This window comes from Dendrobium catenatum, unplaced genomic scaffold, assembly GCF_001605985.2.
Source record: "Dendrobium catenatum unplaced genomic scaffold, ASM160598v2 original_scaffold_71536, whole genome shotgun sequence".
In the NCBI taxonomy this organism is placed as follows: Eukaryota; Viridiplantae; Streptophyta; class Magnoliopsida; order Asparagales; family Orchidaceae; genus Dendrobium; species Dendrobium catenatum.
This window is the reverse complement of record NW_021389983.1, coordinates 1,461,239-1,484,057: the sequence shown is the minus strand read 5'-3', so window position 1 is coordinate 1,484,057 and position 22,819 is coordinate 1,461,239. Positions and strand designations below refer to the sequence as shown.

At 37.6% G+C, this 22,819-nt stretch overlaps 1 protein-coding gene and 2 pseudogenes across 1 annotated transcript; 2 read left to right on the top strand and 1 right to left on the bottom strand.

Moving 5' to 3' along the window:
- The first annotated feature begins 2,237 nt into the window (after nucleotides 1–2,237).
- LOC110108977 (transcription repressor OFP8-like) lies at nucleotides 2,238–3,299 on the top strand. The gene has a single exon (XM_020839851.2). It carries the CDS (start codon nucleotides 2,238–2,240, stop codon nucleotides 3,297–3,299), a length of 1,062 nt encoding a protein of 353 aa, XP_020695510.1.
- Nucleotides 3,300–3,404: 105 nt separating this feature from the next.
- LOC114578547 lies at nucleotides 3,405–9,387 on the top strand (annotated as a pseudogene).
- Nucleotides 9,388–21,616: 12,229 nt separating this feature from the next.
- LOC114578546 lies at nucleotides 21,617–22,344 on the bottom strand (annotated as a pseudogene).
- Between the last annotated feature and the right edge of the window lie 475 nt (nucleotides 22,345–22,819).

Here is a 22,819-nt window from a genome sequence, read left to right as displayed (position 1 = left end):
TTTTCTCTTTTTCTATAATTCAGTCAACTCTCTTAGGCATAGTTTGGGACAGCTTTCTTATTGCTTCTTAAAGCAGCTTTCTAGTCCAAAAATTAAAGTTTTTCGACTAAAATGTTGTTTTAACCGTAGTAAGAATGCCGTCCCAAACAAAGTCATACATAAACTCAATTAATCAATACACCAATAATTTTTTAACTATAAATAAAATAGTATATATATCCTTCAAAAGGAATCAGTACTTTTATTTTTTTGGGACATTTAGGCCATTTAAGGCAAACTCACACACACTACGCATACACATAGACTCGAACCCTGAACCTCTTAGTTGGAAGCCTAAGCTCACAACCAATAGGCCAAGGAGAGTTGTGTGTGGAATCAGTACTTCTAAAGTTCTATTAACAAACACTAAAACTCCACAGTCCACAGTAAAATGGCAAGCCACCTATCATTGTAAACAAGCCATTCTTGGCTCTCACTCTCCTCCCAAGAAGAAAGAGTAACAAAGAGAATCTATGAAAGTTTTGGAGAAAAGGAATTAATTGCTTTAGTTATTACTCCCCTTGTCTCTTGCAAATTACTCAGAAAATGACTCCCAACACCAAAAAAAGGAATAAAAAAGAGAAATTTGGTATGTTTCTTGAAATATGGATAGGGTTAAAGATGCAAATAATTAATTTCTTTGCAAATATTTTAACTTTGTGTTGCAAGGAAATAGGCAGAAAGGAATTAAGCTTTCGTTTTTGTCTCTGTTGATGGAATAAATGCAAATCACTTCCATAAGAGCAGGACCTACAAATAGGAAAAGGTTGTACTGTTTTCTTTATCATGCAATGGTTGCTTTCAATAGTCTCTATAAGAGGAATCTATGTTTAGATAGGTAGATTCAAGAAGCTTGTTTGCCATGTGCTTGCATTTATGGAACATGAGGAATATAGAATTAAAGATTTTGGAAAGTTTGGGATTGAAGAGTTTATTTTGGAAATTATAAGGGTTAGTATATGTTAGTAATTTGAGTTTGATCTTACATAATAATTTGATCTAAATGGATCTAATTTAGAGTGACAGTGAGTTTGTGACAGCGCTCAGTCTGATGAAGGTCGTGCATTGAGAAATTATTATGTGCGGTCATTGGATGGTCCAAAGGCGAATCGGGATGTGTCATGTCATCCTGATACACAGCACCGCATATGGTGATATGGCGCTTCTTGATTCGCCTCATGATAGCGGCCGGTGACTGCATGTAATAATTTCTCCGTACATGAGAATAGAAATATGTTGTTTTTTTTTATGTCAACCAAACATATAATAAGCATAATTGTTCGATTTGTACAACTAGGATGAAAATAAGTAGAATTTCTATAAATAAAAATTATGTTTTGTTAGAGACAGCTTTTGATCATTATTTTTTAGTTATTTAAAAGTTTTTGTACTATAAAGCTAATGTGAAAAAGCTATCCCAAATAAAATATTAGGCTTTTTATGAACTATTTTTGTAAATGAAATTTTGATAGATTAACTCCAAATCAAATTCCTTATAACAAATTAGTAGTAGTAATGATCATGCTACCATTCCTCTCATTAAAATTGGTTAACATGATTGAAGGCTCTTGTTTGATTATTATTTGATGATTTTGCAAATTTTTTTTTTTCAATGAAAGAACACTTTTTTTCATATGTTTTTTCATTTTTAAGCAATCCAAAGGCAACAGAAACCAACTTTGTGTGATTGGAAAAATAGAAGGCGAGAAAATACTATCCCTTCATCACTCTATTATTAATTCTCAAAGGCCAATACTTATATATATATATAAAATAAAAAATGCTATGAAATTTGAATTTCTCATTTTGAAATTCCTCTTATTCTCTAAAATGACAAGTTAGGTTGAATTTTGAACTCATTTATTTTGTTTTAATAAGAATTAACATCATTTTATAATGGATAGTATTGCTGATTTATTTAAATAAAAAAGGTATTGGCCTTTGAGCTTCCAAGAAAATATTTATTTCTTCAATTTCCCATTCCATTTATTCATGCATTATAGTTTTTATTTATCTTGTCTTATTCTATCTTTTTTACCTAATAAGTATGTAATAAGTATGAAATTAAATTCTGTCGTTCTTATGTACTCTTTTGGTTAGGTTGCCGAGATACCCTTTCACTCTTCTATAAAAACTCATCCTTTTTCAAACAAAGGCGACGCCTTTACAGAGAGGGAGAGAGGCATCACAAATTCACAATGGATAACAAACCCCGGCTAAAAGACCGCCTCGCACGAATTTTCCGGCCATCGGCGCTTCTCCGTTCCTCCGGCGCTGCCGTCGGAAGTAGCCGGAGCCTTTCTGCCGGTGAAAGCACCAGGAGCTTTTCTGCCGCCGCAGATATTGCCCACGAACCAATCTTCATCTCCCGCTGCCGCGCCAGCGAAGCCGATGAGCTCCACTTTGCTCTCCTCCGCCGTTCCTTCTCACTTGACCGCCGGCCGAGCCGGAATCTCTGCGGAGGCTGCCGTCCCACCGCCGCCGCCTCGCCAGCAGTGAAGGATAAGGTGAAGAAGGAGAACAGGAAGAGCGAAAGGAGCGATTTATATGCGACGGGAGAACTCGGAGAAGGAGATGGAAAGACCTGCCCGCCTGCTTCGCCTTCAGTTGAATCTCCAAATAGTGCTCATTTGTATTACTATTGGATCAAAGAAGCAGAGTTGAAGGATAAGAGGAAGAAAACGAAGAAGAAGATGATTATGAAACAGAGGCAAAGGTGTCGGTCAAATCGTCATGAACTTAGTATCTCTTCTTCCTTCGGCGAGGAAGGCTTCGGATTCTTCAGCAGTGAGGAAACAGATACTTTCTTCTCCTCGAGGAGCTTCTCCTCCGACTCCTCCGAGTTCTACCGCCGCCCCTCGCCCAAAACGAGGAAGAGTTCTAAGAAAAAGGAGAAGAGCAATACGAAGAAACAAGACGAAAAATCCAATTTATCTTCTCGCCGGCGAAGGCCGGCGGAAGTGGCAAGACGAAGAGATGCTTTCATCAATGATTTTCAGCCTTTGGTTTCTGTTTCTTTTTCTGATGAAAATGAAGCAGAGAAGAAACGCAGAGAAGGTTTCCCAGTTCTGAAAAAATCTAGTGATCCTTACAGTGACTTTCGGAGCTCCATGGTCGAGATGATAGTGGAAAGACAAATATTTGGAGCTCAAGAGCTCGAGCGACTTCTTCATTCTTACCTTTCTCTCAACTCTCCTGAAATCCACTCCGCCATTTTTCGAGCTTTTGCAGATATATCTAAAGTTCTGTTCAGCTACTAACAATTGTGTCAGCTTATGTATGTTTGTATGGCGAGTTGATCTTAAAGATTAGTATTTTCTTCATCTTCGATCTCTTTTGATCTCTTTGGAGTGTAGAACGAGAACATGGTTGAAGAATGTATGTAGAAAGTTTGATGCTTGAAGTTTGAATTTCTCAAATTGTTATGTTCTCAAGTTAAAAATCTGTTTTTTATGGTGTTATGCTGTTTGTCATGTTTAAGTCAGGCATTTTTGACGAAGAAATGTACCTGGTTTTGTTCCTTTGTGAGTTAAGGAAAACAACTAGGCAAGAGAGAGAATGATGGCGCCTCCCTTTCTCTCTCTTTCCCTATTTAGTTCTCTCCTTACGTCAAGCTTCCGCTTGCTTAGCTAGGCTAGATTCTCCTTCTTCTACACGACGAAGGCTATCTGTAGATTTGTTTTGACAGCTTAGCATTATTTTCAAATAAAACATTAAAAACACATTTATATTAACATATTATTTATATTCATATGACATTTGATATGCTAAAATCTTACTTAATAATCTTCATATATCTTAATATTTAATTGAAAAGTCTTATATCTAATCTAATTTTATAAAGCATCATATCTTATTGTATAATTAATGATGTGATGTTGCTTAATATTAAATTAACAAATGATTAGTAATTAAACACCTTGCATCGTGGAAATATATATTCCCCGCTACTGATATGATACATCCCTAAAAAAATAAATAATTTCTACAAATATTTTTAGGCAATTGCTTCCGTCCCCCTCTCCCTCTTTATAAATAGAATTCATCATTTTATTTATTAATTTGAATTCTAAAAATATCCTTATAACTAAAATTTATTCCCAACCAGGCCCCCTAGGATCCCTGATATATCTGTAAAATGTACGACGATCATGGATATGAATAAATTGGGACATTTAGGCCATTTAAGGCAAACTCACACACACAACGCATACACATAGACTCGAACCCTGAACCTCTTAGTTGGAAGCCTAAGCTCTCAACCAATAGGCCAAGGAGAGTTGTGTTTATGTATTCCTCGGGGTTTATGTATTCCTCGCTATTGATATGATGCATCTTATCCGGGGCGGAACCCCTTTTAGGTGGGGGGCTAAAAAAAAGATTATCTTTGTTATATTATTTTTTAGATAATTTATCTCCCGCAGTCTATTTTGTAATCTTTATTATAAGAGGTTTGAGGCAATTGACTCAAAAAAAATTCATCATTTTATTTATTAATTTGAATTCAAAAAATATCCTTACAACTAAAATTTGTTTCATGTCAGGTACGTAGAACCCTATCAGGGGGCGCCCCCTTGGACCCATGATATATATGTGAAGCATACGACGATCAAGAATATGAACAAATAAGGGTTGATATTGACCCATTTTCTTGTAGTGAAAGGTCGAGTCAAATTCAAGGCAACACCAACAGTTACTTAAAAGTTTACCCCCACGTGTGCGCGCGCAAGATTTGGCCCCTGAATTTTTATCCTTAATGTTAGCATGTTAGCATTATTTCTTAGTGGATTCGAGTTGAAACCAATCCCTCGCCTATTCAACAACATAGATCCCCATTGAAATCTTGCTCTTAGCTGTGAGAGCGGTTTTTGAATATCTATATTAAATATGTTATGCACTATGTAGGCATAAATATTTTTTTTTCTTTAGAATAAGAAATTTCATAAAAAAAAAAGTATTTCAACAAAAATAAAATAATTTAGATTCAATGAAGGGTTCAATTTGAAATATCTTATTTTGCATATGTTATTGGGCAATGGCAAAAGAATTTCAGTTGGTTGCTTGTTTGATGGTGGTGTGCCCTTATAAAGAATAGTTTCTTATAGAATCTGAACTAATTGTACTCTCTTGTGTAGTATTTAATAAGCAAGTCCTTCCATATTATTATCTCCAAAAGTTTGAAAAAGCCCCGATTTTTGAAAAGGGTCGAAATGTTGAACCTGAACCCGACACGGGTTGGGTTCGGGTTGACCCTAACCTGAAATTTTCTGGTCGAGTTCGAGTCAGGATTTCGGGTCGTGTCAAATATTGACACCCCTAGTTGGGTTGTGACTTTTCTAATCACATGAGTTGGGTTCAAAGACTCTCCTTCAAGGATTTTGGGAGGCGATCTAGCATACCTGATACATCCTTAAAAAATTATATTGATTGTACACGAATCTCGAGGTAAAATCAAGTTGAAAACTTTCAAAATTAAAATTGGGATCATATGAACTCCAATTTCAGTAAACTTATAGTTGAACTGAATGTCTTGGAAATACGAACTCAATGACACCAAATTTGACTCAATTTGAGCCCAAATGGATCAAAATCAAGGGTCTGAAGCACTGTTGGAGGGTTCGAGCCACAATTTGGATTACCAAACGGTTTCCAAACTTGACGTGCTTATAATTGAATCGAGCGGTTCGACGAGATAAATCCAACGAGCCCAAGATCATTGAATTCTGAAATCACTAAGACACTCGAATGTCCATCAAACGATCCATGATCAAGAGATTCAACATCGACCGTCCATCCAACCCACTCCCCATTTGTCCTTGATCTCCCACCTATTTACTGGTCATGTCACTCTATGAAATCTATAATTAGACCCATCCTCCCTCTTGAAAGGGATGATCCAAGCAATATGGCAAGAGAGAGATCGGAGATCACTCTTGTCTCATCGCTCCTTGACTACCGCCTGGAGTTCCGTTGGACAACCACTTAAGGCCCTGAGCTCCACCGGACCACCACTTGAGGCCTTGAGTTCCGTCGGGCCACCACTTAAGGTCCTGAGCTCCACCAGACCACCACTTTAGGCCCTCCTGAGCTCCACCAGACCACCACTTTAGGCCCTGAGCTCCATCGGACCACCACTTGATGCCCTGAGTTTCACCGGACCACCACTTCAGATCCTGAGCTCCACCAGACCACCACTTGAGGCACTGAACTCCACCGGACTACCACTTGACACCGAAAGTTTTGTCAGATCACCACCTGACATCCAGAGTTCAATCGTACCCCATTTGACGCCCGGAGTTCTGCCGGACAATCACTTGAGGCCCAAACTTCTGCTGGACCACCACCTAAGGCTCGAACTTTTGTCGGACCACCACTTGAGGCCTGAACTTCTGACATACCACCACCTCAGGCCCGGACTTCTGTTGGACCACCACCTTAGTCCCGAACTTCTGGATGACCACCACCTGAGGCCCAAACTTCTGTCAGATCACCACTTGAGGCTTGAACTTCTGTCATACCACTGCTTGAGACCTGAACATCGGTCGGGCCACCACCTGACGCCTAAAGTTCTATCGGAGTATCGCCATACTACTATGATCTTTCGGACTCCTATCTCCTGTCGACTACGATCCTTTTGACCTCCGTCGTCTACTATGGTCCTTCTAACCTACATCACCAGACAATAGTCTTTATGACCTTGATCTCCTACCAACTACGGTCATTCCGACTTCCATCGTCTACTATGATCCTTATGACCTACATCACCATACAATGGTTTTTTTTTACCCTGGTCTCCTACCAAGTATGGTCATTCGGACCTCCCTCCCCTACTATGGTCCTTCTGATCTGCATCACTAGACAATGGTCTTTTTGACCCAGTCTCTTACCAATTACGATCATTCTAACATCCGTCTCCTACTACGGTCATTCCGACCTCCATCGCTAGACAATGATCTTTCTGACCCCAATCTACTGCCTACTACAATCTTCCTGACATCTATCCTATCGACTATGATCTTGACGATCAAACAAGCATGTCTATGTTGATTATTGTAACTTCCACCATGTAATGGGCTCTTATGATGTACATTTGTGATATTAAAACAAGGCCTTCTGATCCCGAGGAAGAGCCTTATTTGTAATTGACAACAAATACTAGTGGATTCATTCAAACTAGGCAAGTCCCTGTGGTTCTTTCCCTTTTCAGGGATTTTCATATAAAAACTCTGGTGTCTCTTATAAACGCCACACCCTCTCTTATCTGTGTGCGTGCTAGATCTTCGTACAACGTTTAGACGTTAAACTTCATATTTCTCTACCGCCGTGAATACTCTAGGACGCAATAATGCCCATGATCTATTTTTATTATTGTTTTTTTTATGCTTCCAAATTTATGCTAGGAATATGCTTTCTACAACAACTTCAAAATTTTACATTTTCTATAATAGCTTTACAAAATAGTAAGAAAATCGACCCAAACGAAACCTAAATAGAAAAAGAAAAGTCTAAAGTTTTTGTTATTGCACACGAAAAGTTAAAAATATATTGAAATATTAAGATTGCTATTAGGCAAACGAATGAAAAACTTGAGTAAATGATAGAAGAAAACTAGGGGTGTCAATATTTGATACGACACGAAAACCCGACCCAGAAAATCCGGGTTGAACCCGACCCGATTTCAAAACGGGTCGGGTTCGGGTTCCAGATTTTGACCCGTTTAAAAAACGGGTCGGGTTCGGGTTGACCCGACGAGTTGCCGGGTCAACTCGCGAACCCATTTAATTTAAAAAATTTCGAATCCCGCCTCTGCCCGCTGGCCGCCGCGCGCCCGCTCCCTGCTGCCGATCGCGCTCGCCGTATGCTGCCCGCGCGCCCCCGGCGCTAGCGTGCCCAGTGCGCCCGATTCCGCTCGCCCTGCGTGTCTGCTCGCTCCGCGTCGTTTCTTACGTTTGGGTTGTTTCCGCCGAGCGTTCGCTTTGGTCGTTTACCCGCCGTCTGATTCTCGTGTGCGATCGACACCAACCGGGTTCGGGTAGGGTGTCGATACCGTTGTTGAACGCGCTGGGTCACGTTACGGGTTCGCTCTGACCCTGACCCGTGACCGAAATTGACACCCCTAAAGAAACAACACAGCTAAAGGTTCTCTCATTCTTCACTTAGATTAAGATTGATATATTTTTTGTAATTGAAAAAAAAAAAATTTTTTTTTGATTCTTAAGAGTAATATTTATTAAATTTCTTAAAATTATTATCTAACAACATTGAATTGTTACATAGAAGTCTGAAAGTTAAGAATATATTTTGTCTTATTTTTTTTTAACTAAGATTAACTTGATTGAATGGTTAAGATTTATCCATATTAATATTTTATCACTAAGTGTTATAAGTATTATGAGAGTAAAGTAAAAAGAAGTGTACTATAATTAATATTTTAATAAGGATGACTTTCTTATTGCTTCTTAAATTAACTTTTTAATAAACAAAAACTTAATTTTTTTTAAACTTAAAAATTACTTTAAAAACATAAATAAAATACCCTCTTGAACAAAACCTAATATATAAATATTATATAAGGGATTTGAAATACTCAAATGTAGGCAAATATTTGTTATAATTGTTTTTTATGTTATAATCAAATATCTTTGTTTTTTATTATTTATCTATAATCTTACCTCAATTTATATTTTTTTAGGGGGGAAATTTAACTAAATTTATATCAATAACTCTTTGTTTTCTTTTCACCTCTCGCTCTCAGGCCTCTTAATAATCCCTGACGCTTTTTTTGCTCTCATCGGCTGTTCAGAAATTTAGGGTTTGATCAGAAATTCATCGAAAGAACCATGTTGGTCTACCAAGATATCCTCTCCTGGGTGTGAGCTCCTAGGCAGACTCATTCCAGCTACAAAATTGAAAATGTTATGCTATTGGAAGTTCAAGTAAAGTGGGTAGTCCAAGGTGTGCTTATACTGTTGATATTGGCAACCCTTCAGCTGATGGCGCTGATGAAGGTGAGGGTGTAGTAATGACCAAGCTGTTAAGGTGACTCAGATATTAGTTGACACCTTCCGTTTCAGAGAGCAACCTGCTTTCGATAAGAAGCAGTTTGTCACCTTTATGAAATGCTATATCAGAATTAAACCCCAAAATTGGATGCGGAGAAGCAAAACTTATTCATGAAAACATGTAAGTCTGCCACTAAATTTCTGCTTTCAAAGCTCAGCAACTTGCAATTCTTCATGGGTGAAAGCATGCATGATGATGGAGGTTTGGTCTTCGCTTACTAAGGAAGGTGCTACTGATCAACATTCTTATACTTTGCTTATGGACCTAAAGGAGATCAAATGCTGAATGATTATCTTTCACCTCTCCTGTGTTGTTGTACGCCCGGTCTTTATATTTATTTGATGTTGCTTTTGGAAATTTTGTTTTGACTTTTGACGTTGATTGTTTGGATATGCTGCACTGCCTGGCACTCATTTTTGTCTTTAAACTCGTAATTGTGTGCTTAAAAAAAATAAAAAAAAATATTAAAAAAAAACTCTTTGTTTTCTGTCTTTTTTGAAATTCATATCTAAGAAGAAAGTCAAGTCAATGGCAGTTTGGTAACAATTTACTAAATTTTATAGCTGCGCTTTTAAGGCTAATGCTGCTTTTCTCTAGGCAATTACTTTTTGACTTTAACTCTTTACAAAAGTGTTTTTAGAGGAGATATACATGGCAAAAGTGGGCTCTCTTAAAAGCTGTTAAAAAAATTACCTTTAATTATTTGGTTGGAGAGCTTAGCTTCCAACTAGAGATCCTTTCGAGTCTGTGTAATGTTGTTAGTGGTGAGGAGCATAAATTTAAATTTTAAAAAATTATAATCTTTGGATAGATTATTTTTTGGTTTTAATTTTAAATTATTTATAGGTGAATTAATATTTTGATATTTAAAAATATATATTTATTTTAAAATATTTTTTTAAATTTTTATTCACTTAGGGTTCGAATTATATAATCTAAAACTTTTTTATTTTTCTTTAAATGTTTAAGTGTTAGTTTTATCAAAAAAAAAAATTATAATATAAACAAAAATTGAGGATTGTTATTTATCTCTCGACAATACACATTTATAGTTTATTAGATTATCTTCTTTAAAACTCCCATCAAAAGAGATTTGAAATTTTCAAAAATTTATAGAAATCATAAATTATATAAAAATATAATATCATCGGTTACAAATTATTCTAATTTATTAATAATCCAATTACTACTGCATTAAATTTTATTTTGTTGATTATAAAATAGTTATAGAAATACAGTTAGATTAGAAATAATTTATAATTACTGCTCATATATGAATTCATTACGTAATATGACAAACATATTGGTATAACTTTCCATTGTTTCTCACCTTTATATATTTGAATTACATTAGTAATATGACAAACATATTTCTTAGCCCTTCCCCTTTCAACTTCCATGGTTACCCTTCCAAGTTAGCCTTGCCTACAGGTCCTAGCTCTGCCCGAACACGGCCTCCGTACTGCATCGAACACGTAGCCCAAACCGATCCACCTGGGAACGACAAGAGATTGTTTGTAGGCCACCAGCGAGTATGAAATTTGAGTAAACAAGTTTAACTTGGCAATTAACTAGATTGATCTTAGCTTTATCGGACATACGTATCGTCATTCCAGAAATTGTTTGAAAAACAATTTAAATTTGAAGAAATTAATCCAAACCAACACATTATTATATGTTTAGATTAGATCCAGGGAAGAGATTAATTAAATAGTGAGATTATCATTGAAAATCTTCATCACTAAATGCCCTTAATATCTATATCTTGTCTTAAATCAGTTTAAAAAGCCATTTATTCTAATAACTCTGCTTAAAATATGTGAAGATAGAATGTATTCTTTTGTTTGGGAATCAATTTGTTTGAGCTGTTTATATTATATAATTAACATTGAATTTCCCAAGTGTTAATTTTCTAATGGAAAATTTGTATCTGAATTTTTTTCTTATTATTATTTTTTATTAAAATTTTTTATTTTATCATTGAATCAATTTTTAAAATAAATATAATTTATAAAAAACAATTAAAATTTATATTTTATTTCATTTGAAACAAATTAAACAATGATTAAATCCATTAATCATTAAATTTATATGAACTGCAAATTTTATCCGAGTAGCGAATCTTTCTGCCAAAATCTTAGCAAACTAAACTTTAATCAAAAAAAAAAAAGAAAAAAGAAACAAAAAAGCAAGAGGGTGTGACAGATATCCCTGAAACGTTAGTGGTGCAATAGTTAAAGTTGCTTGCATATTGGAGACACAAGCCTGTGAAATCGTGGATCATCTGCTAGTGTGTTCTGCGTTAAAATTTCTTATGAAATTCAAATTTTTCAAAAATGTCCTTAATTTTCTCTCATATTATATTCAATTATATATATAAAAAAAAAAATAAGAAGTGATGATTTTAGTTATTTTTTTATGACATTTAGGTTATTAGTCAAATTTAATACATGCGCACGTATGTAAGTTAACGAATCTAAGATCTGTTAGTTGGAAGCCAAAGCTCCAAATTAACAGGTTAAGATGAGCTACGGTATAGCCAGATTTAGTTCAATGACACATGAATTGTAATTTAGCTTGAGAGCTTGGTTGTCTCTATGTTAGTTAATTTTAATGTATATTGTAACAATAATTAGGGGTGCATTTTGGGTCACGGGTTGGGTTCGGGTCGGACCCGGAACTGACCCGTGTTTAATCGGGTCAACCCTAACCCGACCGGGTAGTCAAACGGGTCGAAAACATGGACCCGGACCCGACCCGTCGGATTGTTGGATTGACCCGACCCAACACGGCAAGGCGAAATACGCGGACGCGCAGGCGGCGAGTGCGCAGGAGGTCCAGCGACGAGCGTAGGTCCACAGGGTGCGCGGGCGAGAGCAGCTGCGCAGGTGCACGTGGCTCCCGAGCGAGCGCGGGTGTTCGAGTGCGCGCGCAGGCGAGCGCGGGAAAGGGTGCTCGCAACACTGGTGAGCACGGGCACTGGGCAGGCGGGGCAGCTTTGCGGGCAGGTTGGACAGTGCGGGGTGCCGTTTTTAAACAGGTTCGCGGTTTGACCCGACAACCCGTCGGGTTAACCCGAACCCGACCCATTTTTCAAACGGGTAAATTTCTAGAACCCTAACCCGAGCCGTTTTGAAATCGAGTAGGGTCAAACCCGAAATTTTCGGGCCGGGTTTGAGTCGGATTTTCTTGTCGTGTCAAATATTGACACCCCTAACATAATCCTTGTAGTGGGTGAAACTAGTTATATTGAGGATGTGTAATCACCTTGAAAATGAAATTTTGAAGGTTATATTGAGCAACATGAATCATTTTGGGTAGGCTACATGAATCATTTTTCTCCATTGTGCCCTATTAAAAATTAAATTCTCTTTTAAATCTAACATAGAAAGCTTAAAAGAACAAGTAGGGGAAGACATCCAAACATATATATACAAACTGAATTTATCTTATAAAATCAAACATTTATTTTACACCTATAAATTATGTGTGTGAGACCCTAAGGAGCATATAATTAATGTTGCATGTCAAGGAGCAGACCAGAAGGCACATTGCCCTTCCATGCATTGAAGGCTACATGCATGCGCTGCACAGGGAGAGAGAGAGAGAATGACAGTATTGCAAAGCAGAAAAAAAGCCACTATTATAGGTAAAGGTTTAACAATGTCAGCCATTGCAGACTAGCAGTATGTAATAAGAACACTGTGTATGTATTTATAAAGGTATAGCAACTTGTCATCAATGTTACTCTTAGGCTCACACACACACATATATAACAACTAAACAAGTAAAGCTCCATTGCTAATATTATAGTTCAAAACACTCGAAGTTGTTGGCGATGGAAGTAAAACATCTTGACGGAACAAATAATAAAAATAGAAATGTAGCAGAAAGTAAAGGATACTAGGATTTAATGTAGAAAAGCTCAAAATCAAGAAATAAATTATGGAGCCACACCATATCAAGAATTTCACTACAAAACTTGAGAGAAATAAGTACATCTCTTTTCTTTCTCACTCTCTCCTTATCTTCTCTTGCATTGTTATCACACTCTAAACACCAGAGAAAGTCAAGTCAATAAAACCAAAGGAGCCACCCTTTAGCAAAAATGTGAAAACAAATTGTTCAGTCAGCCTCAACGCTGAAGCCTCTGTTATCATGATGCTGCGGCACTCAAACCAACAGCGTTGCGGTACTTCGCTCTCTGTCATTTCTCCTAACAAACTCTGCAGCACGGGAGCGCTTAGGAACACAACACCATAGCATTCTGGTACACAACGCCGGACATTTGCACCCATGCAAACCCAAGTAAGGGAAGAAACCCCCAAGCATGATAAATTAAATTTAGATTCGAGACAACAATACAACTTGATTAATCAATACAAACATATTCCACATAGAACTAATATAAGAGGCAATTTATATGATAGCCTGCATTAGCACTAATAATTTCAAAAAACATGATCTCCATAGTTGTTAACAGAGAAGAATAATTGTTAATAAGAAAAATATAGTTTTTAAATAGATATATTATAGTTCATAAAGATTCAGAAAATTGTTGTAAAATACAAAAATTTCAAAAACATATAATCTTTTCTGCATCAATTATATTTTGATACTAAATAAAACAAAATCTTGAAGCAAGAGCATTCTTTTTACATGCCTGCGCCTGTCTGCATTCTGGAGGGAAAGACTCAGAGGAAAAATACACTGTATTTTCTTCTTTTTAAGTTTTAGAACGAAGAGAAAAAGCAGAAACTGTTAAATTTATTTGAGAGAGAGAGAGATCAGAGAATTTAATGAAGGAGGAAATGTTCGGTTAGGCATCCCATCATAACCAAATGAGCTCTTATTCTGTCTTTTGGTTGAAGCTACAGACAACTGTTCTTACTGTCTTCATTTATTAATCCAAACTTTGGCTGTTGTTTCGTCTCTATCCAATCACTGTATCGCTGTTCTGAAGGAAATTCTTTGAAAAAAAATACCTGATTACCCTTATCATTCTTTCATATTTGCTCTCCCTTATTAGGGGTACCAATGAAATAAAAGTTGAATATGAGTTCCTGAAAAGTAATTAAGAGAGGAAAATAAATATATTTATAGAATAAATGATATCTTCATCATAATTCAAATCTTCACCGTTTTTCTTATACACGGTCGAACGCAACGGTTGGGAGCTTTGGCTACCAACCCAATACCTCTTGGTTGATAGTCAAATATATTTTTCAAAATTTTCGTATTTGTATAGATATTATTTTTTCTCTCTCTTAAGAAAATCATATTGTAACTTTTTTATAACTTCTGCACTATGTTAAATCTTGTGAAAGCTAATTATCATCAAATAAACTTTTTAAAAATATCAAGATTATTGTAAATTAGAATTTTGACTACCAACCAAGAGGTCTGACCTCCGGTAGATCAACTTTTACTACTTACTCGACTCTTGAACCTGACTCTGTAACCTCTCAAATAAGTTATGTTTCTCTTTAGTCTTTGTTTAGAAGAGCTTTTTTATTGTTTTTCAAGATAACTTTTTCGCATAAAATTTTTGTACAAAAAATTATTTTAAAAAGTAATAACAAAACTGTCCCAAACAAAGCCGCGGCCCTTAGCATTCACTATTTTGTCGTCGCTACATAGTTTGAGGAAGATTTGGAGTGAAAATTGTTGCGTCCTGGAATAATCGCGGTGGTAGATAAATATATAGTTTAACGTCTTAACATTATACGAAGATCCAGCACACAAGCAGATAAGAGAGAAAGTGTAGCGTTCATAAGATACACCAAAGTTTTTACGCGGAAACACCTGAAAAGGGGGGAAAATCACGGTGAGTGGCCCAGTTTGAATGAATTCACTAGTATTTGTAGTCGATTACAAATGATGCCCTTCATAGGGAGAAGGCTTTGGCATAATGTCACAAATGTACATCATATAGAGCGCATCACATGGTGGTAATTATAATAATCAATATATACATGTTTGTTTGGTTGGAAGGGCCATAGTCGGCACGAGACAGGGGTCCGAAAGACTGTAGTTGGCAGGAGACTGGGGTCAAAAAGATCGTTGTCTGACGATGGAGGTTGGAAGGACCGTAGCAGGCGAAGAAAGTCGAAAAGACCATAGCCGGCAGGAGACATGGGTATGAAAGACCGTAGTTGGCAGAATACCGGGGTCAAAAAGACCGTAGTAGTAGGGCAATACTCCGGTAGAAGTCCGGGCATCAGGTGATGGTCCGATAGAAGTTCGGGCATCAGGTGGTGGTCCAATAGAAGTTCGGGTGTCAGGTGGTGGTCCGGCGGAAGTCCGGGCCTCAGGTGGTGGTCTGGCGGAAGTCCGTGCCTCAGGTGGTGGTCCGACGGAAGTCCGGGCCTCAGGCGGTGGTCCGACAGAAGTTCGGACGTCAGGTGGTGGTCCGACGAAAGTCATGTGGTGGTCCGGCAGAAGTCCGACTGTAGTCGAGGAGGAGCGAGGATGCAAGAGCGATCTCCGATCTCTCTCGCTTGCTCTCTTGTTTAGAGCCCCCTTTTCAAGAGAAAGGATGTGTTTATTTATAAAATTTTGGAGTGGCATGACCCGTAAATAGGTGAGAGATCAATGGTAAATGGGGAGTGGTTGGATGGACGACCGGCGTTGAATCCCTTAATCATGTAATATTTTATGGACATTTGAATGTCTTAGTGATGTCGAAATTTAGTGATCTTAAGCTCATTCGATTTGTCTCGTCAAGTCACTTGATTCGACTATAATCATGTCACGTTTGGAAACCATTTGGTAATCCAAATTGTGGGTCGAACCTTCCAACATTGCTTCTATCCCTTGATTTGGACCCATTTGTGCTCAGATTGAGTTGGATTTGGTGTCGTCAGGTTCGTATTCTCGAGATGTTCAATTCGTCTATAAGTTTTTTGCAATCGGAGTTCAGATGGTCCCAATTTTAAATTTTGAAGTTTCCAACTTGATTTTGCCTTGAGATTCGTGTCCGATCAAGATAATTTTTTGATGACATATTAGAAATAGAAGGCAAATATGCGATAAGGATTGTGGGTGAGGCCATTTTTTTCATTTACTAGTTTTTTTTTTCCTACTGTGATAATTCAAATCAGATAAAAATCAATCTTATGTTCATTAAATTATTAAAAATCCAATTTTTTGTTGTTCTCCTCAGTCTCCTCTATTGAAGATGATTTTGATAAACAATAAGCGGATGCATATTATTTGTGAGGATGTTGTGAGAGTATTACTAGTAAAATATTAATGTTTGATATAATAACTTTATGCAAATAATTTATTGATTTTTTTTATTACATCTTCATTTATATTTGACATAATTTTTTTTTTTACTTACTAGTAAAATATTAATGTTTGATAGAATAACTTTATGCAAATAATTTATAGATTTTTTATTACATCTTCATTTATATTTGACATAATTTTTTTTACTAAGGGTATCTCCAACCGAAAACTCCATTTTTCACTCTATAATGGCGGAAAATTTCAAAATGCCGCAATTCATCTCCAATGGAACTCCATTTCTCTTCTTTCCCGCGCTCTCTTGTTTCGCTCCTTTCCCGCGAAGCGAAAAATAGAGCGATTTTTTTGGCGTAGGTGAACAGTCTGACGCCAATATTGACGTCGGACTGTTCATCCGCATGCCATTGACGTATTTTTTGGCGATCCATTGGAGCAAAAAGCCACTCCATACACGTGACTGCAATTCGACTAGAGAAGATCTAAATACAAAATTACACGATCTTATCTCACCATCGGAATAACATTTAGAGATGAGAACGGTCTATAAAAAGATAGAGTATAGGAAATGTGACATATTCAAATAGTTTATGTATTTTCTTAGTGAAACATAAAATAAAAAGTATCATACTAACAACTATACAATTATATTTTTAACTAGCGATTTGGTGCAATTACCACCTAATTTTAAATAAAGAAGATAGAATACAATTTTGTTTGACTGGCGGTGGTCGACAGCGGGTGGTGGTTAAACAAGTTTGTGGTGGAAATTATTTTCATTAAAAACCGGAAGAATTTGATTTACAGTAAAAAAGAACTACTTCACATTGCATTATATTTATATACTTAGCATCATTTTGTATTCCAAATTGGACTGTTAAAATCGGGTCATGGGTCAGGATTGGGTCCAACCCGGAATTGACCAGGCACTAGTTGACTAAACCCTTTTGACCCATTTTTGCATACGGGTCAGATATTTCAACCCGACCGAACCCGCGCGGGTTGCTTGTTTGACCCGACTCAACTCGCATTCATGTTTTGATTCAAAAATGGGTGCATGCTAGTTTGTGACGGTCAAGGCTAACTAGGACCGTGAGGTTGCAGGCGGGGTTAGGTGTCATTGGCTCGATGAGTCGGCTGCGACGGTGAGTTCATGACTGCGGTCAAGTCGGTATGTAGGCGATCATATGCTAGCATGTATGCAGGAGACGATGGCTCTGGGTTCTCGGGCCGGTCAGGTCGGCGCGACAGCTGCGACAACATTGTCAGCGGCTCATCCATGCATGCTTCACGTGACGAGACAGGACAACAACCACTTGACATGGACGAGATGGCAGACGTGACTCACGCGTTTCTCCAAATGCATAAACCCATGTTGAGTTTGGGTTTCAGGTCAACCTGAACACGATTTTTTTTCTAAACGGTCAATTTTGGGAACCCATCATAACCAAAAATGTTCGGGTCAATTTCGAGTCAAATTTTCTGTATTGTCAAATATTAACACCCTTAATTCCAACCAAACATCAAAATTTATAAAACTCTAATTATAGGTTGGCTTATTTCTCTTATAGGATAAATTATTATGACACTCTCCTGCACCAAGTATTTGTGTTGATCTATAAAGAACGAGAAAGTAGAAGCCTAAAACTTGCGTTGGATCATGATGAAGAATTGTCTATATCGAGGAGGTCAAAGATGTAAACAACACACTCTCCTCTCGACAGCATCATCTCCACTCATAGCACCCCGACGAGATTCCAGAGGGTGGCACTATATGAACAAGACCTTTAGGAAAAATATGATGCGAGTTAAATATAGTTAGACTAAAAAGATATAAATACAATAACATCTCTAATAGTATGTACATTGTAAAATTGCAAAAATTGCTCCAAACCTATAAGGTATTATATATTCCACAGTATCATAAGCACTAAAACTTATACTCACTTTAAGTATTCACACTTTCATTTATGTATCCTTATACGATTGTTGTATAACGTCACATGCACATTTATGGAGACAAGAGGTGAAATAAAGACTAGAGTATCAAATTATTAACCATAGACTTTTTTAAGTTGCAGATATTTATGGTAGGCGAATAACACTAGGCTCCAGCTAAAAGGTCAAGAACTAGCTCAACATCAATCATTCAACCCATTGATAGAATAAAAATGAATGTTCAGTCAGAACAAAAACAGCTAACAATGGTCATGAAGCCCTGACAAAACAAGATGATAGGGTAAGGCACATAAACCATCGCTGTCTCCGAGAATTTCTCTAGCATAATTAATTGAACAAGTTATGAGAAAAACAACAATTGCCTAAAATGGCTCCAAGTTAGTCATATTGGTATAGCATTTTTTCAGTCTACCACAGAAAAACAGGTAAAAACACACATGTAAAATTATATAGAAAGTTGGACCTGAAAGGAGATTGACGACAATTTGATACAACATTGATCAATTGCACATTTCTAAAAAAATGTTTGTTCTAGGGAATAAACTTGTAGCATCACTAAAGGACAGCCAACCTTGAATTGGCAAAGAAATAAGAACAGCGAAGTTACATACACACACTAGTTCAGAGACATGAATGCATTCATATGCGTGAGCGTATTGCTTAATAAAGCGCGAGAGAAGACACAAATGAGATAAGTGGTAAAGCCAAATAATATGCACAAATTTAACGAAGCCCGCTTTCCTGTCCGTATTTCTTTCATACCTCACATCACTCGACACTCTTCTAATCGAGCTCAATATATAATATTTAGTTCATTACCAGTTTTGCTCTCAATTAAATCTTAAAATTAAATATCGTTTAAATGCATTCATACATAGTAGTTATTTAATGCTCATATAAATCTTCTTATTTGTGTGAAATTCCGATGAGTGAGACCTACGAGTCTATACATTTAATGCATGTCGGAGTTATACTGCAGGTAAGGGCCAAAAGGTCAATATAGCAGACCTCAATATAACGCAGAGCGAAATATATATTGATATATCATTAAACGGAGAGTGACAAATATCTCTTTGATCGGTTTGAGTCGACTATATAAATTCTCTATAGGGCACAAAATCACAAAGAGAGCTAAGAGAGAAACTTCGAAAGTATGAATATCCGAGCGTGGATCAATTACTGAAACACGTCAGATTTGGGTACAGTCAAAGCTTTAAAATAGTTCAAAACAGAATATTACTAGAGCCTTTCCGGGAGAGAGTTAATGCGATATCACCAATTCGATATATCCTTTGATATTCCAGTCACTTCAATGACCGGATACAAGCTCAAAATTAGTCATGATCCCTAATCACTCACCTATGAGAACCTTATGTAAGACGGTTGTTATCGAAAAAGTAGTTGAATTGAGCTCACATTGATGAGCTTGAAGTAATTATGAGAAGTCACGTACCAAAAGACATTTATTACTCGTTTTTCTCTCTAAAGAGTATAAGTCTGAATCAGAGAGTTCGGGACCGCTGGAGCGGACGGAATGTTCCAAGCACAGACCCGAGAGAGGGTGTTCGATGCACCAGCCATAGTCTCACTGAACACTCTCTCTCATTAAGTTACTTTCAACTAATGTCTGATGAAGGAATATGGTTACACTAATCAAATTATTATGGAATTAGCGTTCAATGTATCGGTCGCATAAAATGAATCGCCATAAACATGTTGACAGTTTTGGTAATCCTAAAGTTTTCTCGAACACATCTCCCATCCTATAACGTTTCTATGATCACACTCTCCCTACAGCCTATCTCTGACAGGCAGGTGTTTCTATATAGCCCTATTGCTTAATCTTGCGTTGTCTAAAGCAGAAAATTACTCAACTAATAAGGCCCCTGCAATATCTTAACTCTAGTGCCGCAAGCCTATCAAGACAAAGATAGCTCAAATCAACATGGCCAAAGATGGAGAGAGTCTACCAAAATAAGACAAGGATAAAGACACGAAGGAGAAGAGAAAAGAAGACGAATAAAGGAGGAATCTCTAATTTCCTAGTTCGATGGCCACCTACTCTGGACGTACTTAAAATTGGAAGTAACTTTCTAGATATCTCCCGTATCTGCACTGCCCTCACAGAACGCGATTGCAAGCGTCTCAGTCAGTGGGTATTACAGTTATACCACGTCATCTTCCACAAAACGACGTAACCAAATAAGAGAGAGAGTGAAAAAAATTTAAAAGTTGATCTGTCCAAGACTTATATTTCCTCGAAATCCATCCAGTCATGTGCAGCCTCGCGCGAGCCATCTATATCTTCTCCTTCAATATCACCAGACTGCCCTCACACGGACCATCAATTAAGTTCTGCCAGACTGACCTCGTCACTACCGTATTATAGAACTTATAAAACACATTATATCAAAGTAAAATCAAAGGCTAAACCAAGCACAAATCAAACAATATGTTCTGCACCGATTTCTATATTTTACAAAAGTGAGAAACATTAAAACCAATGAGTTCCAAGTTCGATATTAGGAATATCTTCTGACAAGCACAGACCTCAAGCCATCTTGTATAGGTATTTAGATTCTCACAAGTCGCATGAACTAGGAATCCATTCGCTACATCTATATCATCATAATAATAATGACATACCTAGGGAATATTAACCGGATCGTATGTCACGAGTCTCTGCTAAAATCGATTATCAACGCATTTCAAACTCAACTAAATCGAAACACCAGCAAATCTCTTCTCTAAAAACCATTGAGGCACAGTCGGCCTCATCATCGTGATTTCTTTAAATTTACCCATTATCCAGGCAATTTCAATGGAAAAACTCTTGGTATATCTCATTTTTCATACTCTTCTATTTCGTAAGTCATTGAAACTAAAATTCATTAACCTTATAAACAGTACTAGCTCGAGGCCCATAGCTGATGAATCACCTATCTTAACGATACTAGCATTCTTGTCTAATACGTTATCATTAGTCCACGCGCGTCACGCCCTGAACCATGAAATTGACCATATGGTCGGATCGAAGCTTTTCAACATTCAAATCTAGACAATATATGATATAAAAATCAAAATTTGCATAACTTAAGTTCCTCTAGTCGAGTACTCTCATAAAAGCTTCTCACGATCACTATAATCATCCTAAAATAAAAGAGTTCAAATCATACACATCACTTAATCTTCTGATACATGTCACCATGCAACCATCGAATGGAATGCAAAGAATTACAAACACCAAATAAATAAAAATAAAAAGCCCTTACCTTCACCAAATTCTTAAAGCACAAACTTCAAACCCTCATTTATACTCAAAAGTCGGAATAGGAGTGCTGCCTGAATCAAAACTGTCCAAAACCTCCGACACGGCTCCTCCATTCTTACGTTCTCCTTGCTTTCCTAACCCAAAGAAGCCCAAAACCAACTCGACGAATGACAACCTGCGGTCTCTCAGCGCCTGCACGCACCCATCGCGACAGCTAAATTCGGGGACAAACCCAACGCGGGATTTCCAGAACCGGAAGAATCGGCGAACACTAAGGAACCGGTTGAGCATTATACCGGCACCTGTCGACCAAGAGCAAGGATGACCCCACCAAAGGAGGGCGGATCGGGCCGCGGACCGGGTCCCTTGCGCATCTGGAGGAAACCACCGGTGCGGCGCACGATGATGGAATTCCAACGGTGCCTCCTTCTGACGACGTACACCATTGGTGCAGTCGAAGGCGGAGAAAAGGCCGCCCAGACGGCGAACTGCCGCCGACCCGAGGGCGCTTCATACGGACGGCTTGCGCGCCGCCGGCGAGTCGTTCGCCGTTGGGGAATGTAGATGCCCTTGAGGAAGTGGAGGCCGAGCCGCCGACGGCGCCCATGCCAAAGGCCGCCGCATGTCGCTCAAGTTGCGGTCTGGCATGGCTCGCGCGATGACTCCGGCGTCCCCATTGGTGGAGAATTGTTGTTAGGGTTCAGGTATTGCTCACTTTTCTCTTCGCGATCGATGAAGTGGGAAGAACGAGCGAGGAAGAGGAAGAAAAAATCCCCTATCAGCGGGCAATTATTGGGTCAGGTGACACAGGCAAAAGATAAGTTCGGACACTAATAAAAATTTGCCGCGTTATTCTTGGCGCTTTTTGACACCTCCTAGCGCTTTTAGTTTGGCGGCGTTTTACCATGCCGCTTTAGTTCGCGCTTTACCTGCGCTTACTTTGCGGGCTATTTTAAATAATATTTTATTAATATCGAACCTAAATCTCTGCGTTCAGGTCACCTGACCCAAATAATTTGGCCATTTAGGCGGGGTTGGGCCGCCGCACTTGCAGGGAGAAATTATTTCTGAGGTATGTGCCACGGCGACTGTTGAACTGTAACTGTAAATATATGTTATATCTATATATATATATATATATATATATATATATATATATATATTATATATATATATATATTAATATATATAATATATTAGTTATACATGCTATTGCGTATAGACTACTTAATACACGTA

What these genes read in the sequence shown, in the direction of transcription:
- LOC110108977 (XM_020839851.2), top strand. Translation starts at nt 2,238, where the DNA reads ATGGATAACAAACCCCGGCTAAAAGACCGCCTCGCACGAATTTTCCGG.